The sequence below is a fragment of the Fukomys damarensis genome, unplaced genomic scaffold, assembly GCF_012274545.1.
Source record: "Fukomys damarensis isolate Sample0158 unplaced genomic scaffold, DMR_v1.0_HiC HiC_scaffold_33, whole genome shotgun sequence".
In the NCBI taxonomy this organism is placed as follows: Eukaryota; Metazoa; Chordata; class Mammalia; order Rodentia; family Bathyergidae; genus Fukomys; species Fukomys damarensis.
The window spans coordinates 53,256,194-53,264,858 of NW_022900945.1; the positions used below are offsets into that span (position 1 = coordinate 53,256,194).

The 8,665-nt window shown below is 43.6% G+C and overlaps 2 protein-coding genes across 2 annotated transcripts in view; one reads left to right on the forward strand and one right to left on the reverse strand.

The window, feature by feature from the left end:
- The window catches only part of LOC104863342 (late cornified envelope protein 5A-like), a 343,203-nt gene that overhangs the window by 60,569 nt on the left and 273,969 nt on the right, over positions 1-8,665 (forward strand). The gene's annotated exons all lie outside the window — the stretch shown is intronic.
- Positions 4,939-8,665, reverse strand: part of Tchh (trichohyalin) — a 10,676-nt gene continuing 6,949 nt past the window's right edge. Inside the window, exon 4 of the mRNA XM_033758080.1 lies at positions 4,939-8,665. Within this exon, the coding sequence (XP_033613971.1) occupies positions 5,994-8,665 (2,672 nt within the window). The 3' untranslated portion in view covers positions 4,939-5,993.

Here is an 8,665-nt window from a genome sequence, read left to right on the forward strand (position 1 = left end):
ATATATATATATATATTGATTTCACTGTGATTTCTCTTGCCTCAAATGTTTGTAAATTTCGCTTTCCCCAGAAAGCTCGTTCTTATTCTCCTCACCAAGCTAGCTTTCTTTGTACCTATCCTAGATTTTGTCTTTATCAGTTCCCTTCCTGACTCTGTTTGACAGAATCAGATATTGCAGTTCTTGTGATTTCTATGCTTTCTGACCATCACGCTTGGGGCAAGACAGTGTCAAACTTGTCTTCCTCTCCCTCTTCTACACATTCCCCTCCACACATTCTCAGGGATGAGACCTGGCTATGGGCCACAAAATTAAGCTAGTGTGAGTATATTTTGTAAGGTGCTCTAAGGTGAAAAGGGAGGCTCATGTGGTCTTAGCGTAAGACCAAGGTCATAATTTCATAAAATATAGGGGTCAAAGTAATGCTAAGAAGAGGAGTAAAATTGATTCATACATAAAAAAAACTTTCAAAAGGAAAATACTTTGGGCCAGGGATTTAGCTTGGTGATGCTGTGCAAGGTCCTGAGTTTGATCCCTGGTACCACCCACCCACCCACACACACACACACACACACACGCACACACACACGGAAAATACTATTAATGGTTACAGTGAAGCCTCTTTACTTCATGCTAAAATATCTGGCTCAAAGGCTCATGAGAATTAAATGTATAATATAAGCATTCCATGATTCTTACTTGGTTTGAATTCACATTTGTATGAGAAAATCAACTACCATCTGGAATTGAAATATCTCACTTGCTTTTTGCGGCACCCACCTGCTCTCCACAGTACATTGGACCAGAATTCGCTTTTGTCTTTATCTACTTCCTGCATCTGTAATACACTAAGTGGCACTGATAGATGCAAAGAGCTCATTCCAATCCCCAGGTAGAATTAGAATAAACTGAAAGAGATGAAATCATGAATATTCACTACAGCCTCGGTGATGCCTTAAGGAGTTTTTAAGATACAAGAAAATACTTAGGGCTTCAGATAGGCTTGGCACCTTTGACAGTTGAAGTGCTGTGCCGAAAGGAAATGATGCATTCTTTCCACATCGATCTGTTAAATGTCAAATTATGCACCTAGCTCTTGCAATTCCTTGCACCAGTAGCATAAAGAAGGCTTCATCATAATCAAGAACTTTTGAAACCCGGGCAAAATTTTTGAATATATGTTTTTCTAGTGAGAGAGTCCACATGTTTTCTCAGAATTTCATAGACTTATGCTGCTTATTGTGTACCATGGAAAAATATACAAAATAAAGACAGTCCAAGCTGTAGTCTCAGTTTTCAAGGTATTTAAAATCAAATTGGGAAGATGAGGCAAATATAAAGACAGCTAAAGCAGAATATTGTAATCTGTTAATGAGTATTTTTTTTTGTGTGTGGGGGTACTGGGGATCGAACTGAGGACCTTGCACTTGCAAGGCAGGTGGCAGCACCACTGAGCTAAATCCCTGGCCCCAATTAATGAGTGGTAAATTAAATATGTCTTAGAATCTTAGTGAACAGAGATATATGTCAAGGTAATTAGGAAAGATTTTGGAAGAAGATGGAACTCAACTTGGGTCTTATAAACTCAGCTGAAATTGCCCTGGTAGAGAGAAGGGAGACAGGCATTCTGAATAGATAATACCATGCCAATGTGTCTTTGAGGTGAGGACACTTATAAGATGCATTAAAGGCAAAAGACTAGTCTAGTTTGAGTGCATGGTTGGATACAGAAATATTGTGGGAGTCAAGGTTGAGAAAGTAGATTGTCAGGACTGGGGATTTAGCTCAGTGGCATTGCATCTGCCTTATAAGTGCAAGGTCCTGGGTTGAATTCCCAGTACCAGAAAGAAAAAAAAAAAAAAAAAAAAAAAAAAAGAAAGGAAGTAGATTGTCACTAGATTGTGAAGGCTTTTAAATTATAAACTGAAGACCTTGAATTTTATCTTGCAGAAAAATGCCATACATTAAAAAAAAAAAACAAAAGTGGTGACATAAAATTTCTAAAGAGTTTTGTAATGTGAATGCTTGCTATGAATATCAGAGATTTTAGAAAATGATAACCTGCTTAGAAATCTTTTAGTTTTAGATTGTTGCATTGACTGTCAACTATATGCAAAGGAAATGTACATATTGTGTATACTACATAGATTACAATCCTCAGAAGATTATAGTCCCAGTGCCCCTGCTGAAAAAACTTACAATGATTGAATGTAAACATTAGCAATGTGTAATTAGTACAAAAAATGGAGCAGAGATGGGCTTATACCTAACACTAATGGTCACTGAATTTTAGTTTGAGTGAAATGATATTGTAGGACTTTGTTTTCTTCTTAGAAGAGAATGAGAATAATTAAATGCATATGTGACATTCGTAGGTCAAAAGGGAAATTATCTTTGGTATATTGGAGTCAAAGAAAATGGGGTATGTTTAAGATCTTCTCCCTCAAGGAATAAATCTGAGATAATAATAAGAATTTTAGGAGGCAAGTGGAGGAAGTTCTGGGATGGCTGGATAGAAAGGAAAGCTTTTTGAGGCTCTGATGATTATTTCCATCAGTTAATTTTTTTCCTGTTTTTTGTTAGCTAAAAGTAGACGTTGGGGTGATGGTTGTTTGAGTTGCTATTAGAGTTTCAGGTGAATGTTAGAACTAATTTTTTTTCAGTCCTGGGAATAACCTTGGTGATAGCTATTTCATCTACATAGGAAACAAAAGGGACCTGGAAAGCTTATTTGGGTTACAGAAGGTCACACAGATAATAAGCAAAGGAAAAGGACAGAGTTATGACTTTATCACTGTATGTTTATCTCTTGGAAAAATGTTTGACACATAGCAAGAACTCAATAAGTATTTGTTGAACCAATGGAAAAAAGTCTGAATCCCAGGCTTTTGATTTCTTGTGGCATTCTTTCCACTGCACCATAGAAAATCTATTAAATCTGGCAGATTTAATAAAAGAATGTCTTTAAGCAATCAGGGCTACTTATGCAATTTCAAAGGATACGTATCATCACAAAATAGAGGGTTTCTTTTCAACATAATACCACTTGACATATTAGTTTGTTGGAGCTGTCATAACAAAGTATCACAGGCTGGGTGGCCTAATGAGAAGAAATTCACAGACCTGGGATTTAGCTCAGTGGTTCCATCACCTTTCTCACAAGCGCAAGGTCCTGAGTTCGATCTCCAGTTCCAACAGGAAAAAATTTGCTTTCTTACTATTCTGGAGCTTGAAGTTCAAGATCAAGGCGATAGTAGATTAGTTTCTTCTCAGGGCTATAAGAAGGATCTGTTCCAGTCCTCTATCCTTGTCTTAATTCAGTTCTGACTGGCCATCTTCTATGTCTTCAGTCCATCTTGCCTCTGTGTTCAAATTTCCTCATAATGTACGAATAGCAGGCATATTGGATTAGGACCCAATCTAATAAGCTCATTTTAATTACCTGTTTAAACAATATATCCACAAATATGGTTATATTCTGAATTAAGAGGGTCAGGCCTTTAAATGTGCATGCGTGTGTGTGTGTGTGCACACATGTGTGGTATGGTTCAGTTATAGCACATGGAGACCAGCTTTAACACCTCTGCAGATTTAATCCCCTGCCCTTCTCCACAGCAGCAGCCAAGGTGGTGTTACTAGAGCTCCCAATTCATGATAAGCAGACAACTGTCCAACAGCCTCAAGGTCCTGCCCATACATGTACATTATTCAGGCGGAGCAGGAAAGTTGGCTTTCATATTTCCTGCCAGATGTGGGAAGAGAACAGCTAGAGGGCATGGATTGACTGACATCTTTCATTAAACTCTATTAAAATCGTAATGATACTATTTTCTGCTTTGGAAGTGATATTTTCATGATCTTGTAAAATGCTACAAGTCTAAAGGGCTTAGATTGCTTTTACTATAATTGCTGTTGAACTGTAGCTTAGGTGAAAAGTGTGTATTTTAGTAGGCTCCTGGGGCTTGTTATTTCTAAGGAGGCTCCCACATGAATGCCCTTTGATGGAATCCTGGGGAAAGTCAGTGAGGCTTTTACAGGTTTTCTGTGAAGAACTTTAAGAAAAAGTATATATTTACTTTAGGATAAAAATGATTTTGCAGTTCAAAATAATTTGAAAGATGCAAAATTCTAAGATAGTCTCAGGGATTCCTTGGTTCTATCTTTGGTGGGTACCTTCCATTTGCATTAAAGTGTAGGAAGGGCTAAACTTCTTATAGAAAGTGCTTACTGCTTCAGAATGTGCTTACTGTATCAGAATGATACTCAGAAATTATAGACCTAGTTTCCTCATCTATACTGTTGACAAAAGTGTTGGGTGACTGTAATTATAAGGCGTTGTCTTATCCATGATATTCACAATTAAAAATGATATATCCTGATCAGGGTCTTCTTGGACTTATTCTTAGTTACTAAATGGTGAATACTAAATATAGACTCCAGCAGGTAGCACAGGGGTTTTTGGATAATAAGATGATCATTATTTAGCTCTTCTGCTTCAGTTTCTCATGGATTATGTTGCTTAAGTCACTAGGTCATCTGCTATGTCTATAATCCTGATCTGAAACTTTGGCCATTTTCTACAATAGGCTATTGGCCTGACGGTAGAGACCAAAAGGTTGTTGCATTCTCAGACAGAGTGGGGAGGACCAGTATTTGTTATGACCAGTGAGTCACTGCAAGAAAGGGCAGAGAAAGTGGTGAAACCAAGAACAAAAACACTTGGAAAGAGAACTTCAGTGCAGGATGGAAATAATATAAGGTTCACTCTAACTGGAAAAAATGGATGAGAAAAGTAGAGGATTCTCTCCTTTTCATATTTGGGCATAGATGATAGAAACAAAATACCCATGACTGGGAAGTTATGTCAGTTTCCTGATTAGACCTTGAGTTATGATTGACACATAATTAAAATGGACAAAAATAATCATTTGCCAAACATTTATTAAGTTTTCATACAATCCAATTATTTCAGCAAGAAGTTCTCCAAGGTAATGTTTTTAAAGGAATATGGGCTGATAAGTCTTGTCAAGGGCCTCTAGAAACTTGCCCCTCTGTGCGTGCGCACACACACACACACACACACACACACACACACACACACTTTTCTCCAAATACACATTCTTATTGGCCCTATAACAAAACAGATATTTACAGGATCCTGATTAGGTTCCCTCTAAATTAAAATTAACAAAAGTGATATTTTCAAACCCATCAAAACTTGGAGGACTAGAACTGAGCACTACAAACTATAGTAGACACTTTTAAAATCTGAGCTCTGAGGTTGAGAAACACCTTGCTTTTGCTTAATGAGACTTTAAGTGTTTATGTGCTATTCATTGTTAAAAAAAATCCAAAATTCTAAATCTTTAAGCTAAATCTTATTCTTAGCAAATATTTCTTTCAGTTATAGGCTAATTTCACAGAGAATTTTCTTGCAGAAGTCACTCCTGCATCATTAAAGGATTGTAAAAATTTACTCAGTGGAATCTGTGATAATCATGACATACACACACACACACACACACCAAAAACATTTTGGAGATAAAGATTAATGGAATTTAGATCCAAGGGAAAAAAATCATCTTTAACTTTTAAACACACGTAAAATCTTCACAATATGGTCAACCATTAAAAATAGACTTGTCTTGAGTCTCAAATTGTTGTATTATTCTAGTTAGTTTTGAAGGTAATACATCAACGTGTTCCTCAAACAAAACTCCATAAACAAGTTAAATGATTTTTATGTTTTTAAATGCACACCAAATCTTCACCAAAGAGCAAAGACATCTTGTAGTAAAGACCTATCAGAGGATGACTAAAAGGCAAGGAGTAAAAAGTAATTAAATGTAGCTTAAGATTTTGGAAGAAAAGACACATTCTAACATCAGAGTTTCCCCACAACCAGAAGCACATGAGTTATCATTTGGTACTCAGTGCTTCTCATTTTCTTTTGCTTGAAGCTTTGGCCGGTGTTAGCATGTTGGTAGCAGCTCTTAAGGGCGGTATTGAGATCTCTGCTCTTGGATGTACTCATAGAGGGGGCTGGAGCGCACCACTGGAACATGGGCAAACTGGCGTTTGCCGGTCTCCAGGTCACCTTTTTCTTCTCGGGATTGTCTGTCTCGGACTTGGCTGCGCCTTTGCTCCTCTTCTTGGCGTTGGAGTTGCTCTTCTTGGAATTTCCTCTCCCGCTCTAGGAGACTTCTCTGCTCTTCTCGCCTCAGTGCTTGCTCCTGACTATTCTTCTCCCTGACAAAGGGCCCCTCAGCCCGGTAGCGACCTTGTCGTTCCTGGCTGCTCAGCTGCTCTTCCTTCCTTTCCTGACGGAGCTGTTCCTCCTTACGGAATCTACTGTCCCGCTCCTGGCGGCGCAGCTGCTCCTCCTCCTCCCTTTCCTGACGCAGCTGCTCCTCACGGAATCTTCTGTCGCGTTCCTGATGGCGCAGCTGCTCCTCCTTCCTTTCCTGACGGAGCTGTTCCTCACGGAATCTTCGGTCACGTTCCTGCCGAAGCTGTTGCTCTCGTTCCCTGCGGCGCAGCTGCTTTTCCTCTCTTTCCTGACGGAGCTGTTCCTCCTCCTTGAATTTTCTGTCAAGTTTCTGGCGGCGCAGCTGCGCTTCCTCCCTTTCCCGGTCCAGCTCCTGCTCCCTGTGGAATTTTATGTCGCGTTCCTTGCGGCGGAATTGCTCTTCCTGCTTTTCCTGACGGAGCTGCTCCTCCTCACGGAATCTTCTGTCGCGCTCCTGGCGGCGCAGCTGCTCCTCCTCCCTGTCTTGACGGAGCTCCTGCTCCTCACGGAATTTCCTGTCCCGCTTCTCCTGGTGGCGCAGCTGCTCCTCCTCACGGAACTTCCTTTCGCGATCCTGCTCTTCCTGCTTTTCCTGACGGAGCTCTTTTTCCTCACGGAATTTCCTGTTGCCGTCCTGGCGCCACAGCTGCTCATCCTCCCTTTCCTGACGAAGCTGCTCCTCCTCTCGGAATCTTCTGTTGCGCTCCAGGCGGCGCAGCTGCTCTCTCTCCCTTTCCTGACGGAGCTCTTGCTCCTCACGGAATTTCCTGTTGCGTTTTTGCTCTTCCTCCCTTTCCTGACGGAGCTCCTGTTCCTCATGGAACCTCCTGTCCCGTGCCTGCTCCTCCCTTTCCTGACGGAGCTCCTGCTCTCGGAATCTTCTGTTGCGCTCCTGGTGGCTCAGCTGCTCTTCCTCCGTTTCCTGTTGGAGCTCCTGTTCCTCACGGAATTTCCTGTTCCGTGCCTGTTCTTCCTGCCTTTCCTGACGGAGCTCCTGCTCTCGGAATCTTCTGTTGCTCTCCTGGTGGCTCAGCTGCTCTTCCTCCCTTTCCTGTCGCAGCTCCTGTTCCTCGCGGAATTTCCTGTCCCGTGCCTGCTCTCTCTCCCTTTCCTGTCGGAGCTCCTGTTCCTCACGGAATTTCCTGTTCCGTGCCTGTTCTTCCTGCCTTTCCTGACGGAGCTCCTGCTCTCGGAATCTTCTGTTGCTCTCCTGGTGGCTCAGCTGCTCTTCCTCCCTTTCCTGTCGCAGCTCCTGTTCCTCGCGGAATTTCCTGTCACGTGCCTGCTCTCTCTCCCTTTCCTGTCGCAGCTCCTGTTCCTCACGGAACCTCCTGTCCCGTGCCTGCTCTCTCTCCCTTTCCTGTCGGAGCTCCTGTTCCTCACGGAATTTCCTGTCACGTGCCTGCTCTTCCTCCCTTTCCTGTCGGAGCTCCTGTTCCTCACGGAATTTCCTGTCCCGTGCCTGTTCTTCCTGCCTTTCCTGACGGAGCTCTTTTTCCTCAAGGAATTTTCTGTTCCGTGCCTGTTCTTCCTGCCTTTCCTGACGGAGCTCCTGCTCTCGGAATCTTCTGTCGCGCTCCTGGTGGCTCAGCTGCTCTTCCTCCGTTTCCTGTCGCAGCTCCTGTTCCTCACGGAACCTCCTGTCCCGTGCCTGCTCTCTCTCCCTTTCCTGTCGGAGCTCTTTTTCCTCACGGAACCTCCTGTCCCGTGCCTGCTCCTCCTCCGTTTCCTGTCGCAGCTCCTGCTCCTCACGGAACCTCCTGTCCCGTGCCTGCTCTCTCTCCCTTTCCTGACGGAGCTCTTTTTCCTCACGGAACCTCCTGTCCCGTGCCTGCTCTCTCTCCCTTTCCTGACGGAGCTCTTTTTCCTCACGGAACCTCCTGTCACGTGCCTGCTCTCTCTCCCTTTCCTGTCGGAGCTCTTTTTCCTCACGGAATTTCCTGTTCCGTGCCTGTTCTTCCTGCCTTTCCTGACGGAGCTCCTGCTCTCGGAATCTTCTGTCGCGCTCCTGGTGGCTCAGCTGTTCTTCCTCCCTTTCCTGTCGCAGCTCCTGCTCCTCACGGAATTTCCTGTTCCGTGCCTGCTCTTCCTCCCTTTCCTGACGGAGCTCCTGCTCCTCACGGAACCTCCTGTTCCGTGCCTGCTCTCTCTCCCTTTCCTGTCGCAGCTCCTGCTCCTCACGGAACCTCCTGTCCCGTGCCTGCTCCTCCTCCCTTTCCTGCCTTAGCTCCTGCTCCTCAGGGAACCTCCTGTCGCGCTCCTGGCGCCCGCTCTCTGGCTCCCGCGGCTCCCGCCGCCCCGGCCTGGCGTACAGCTTCTGGCGGCGTCGCCGACTCTCCTCCTCTACTTGCCACCCCCAGTTCTGGTCGCGGCGCC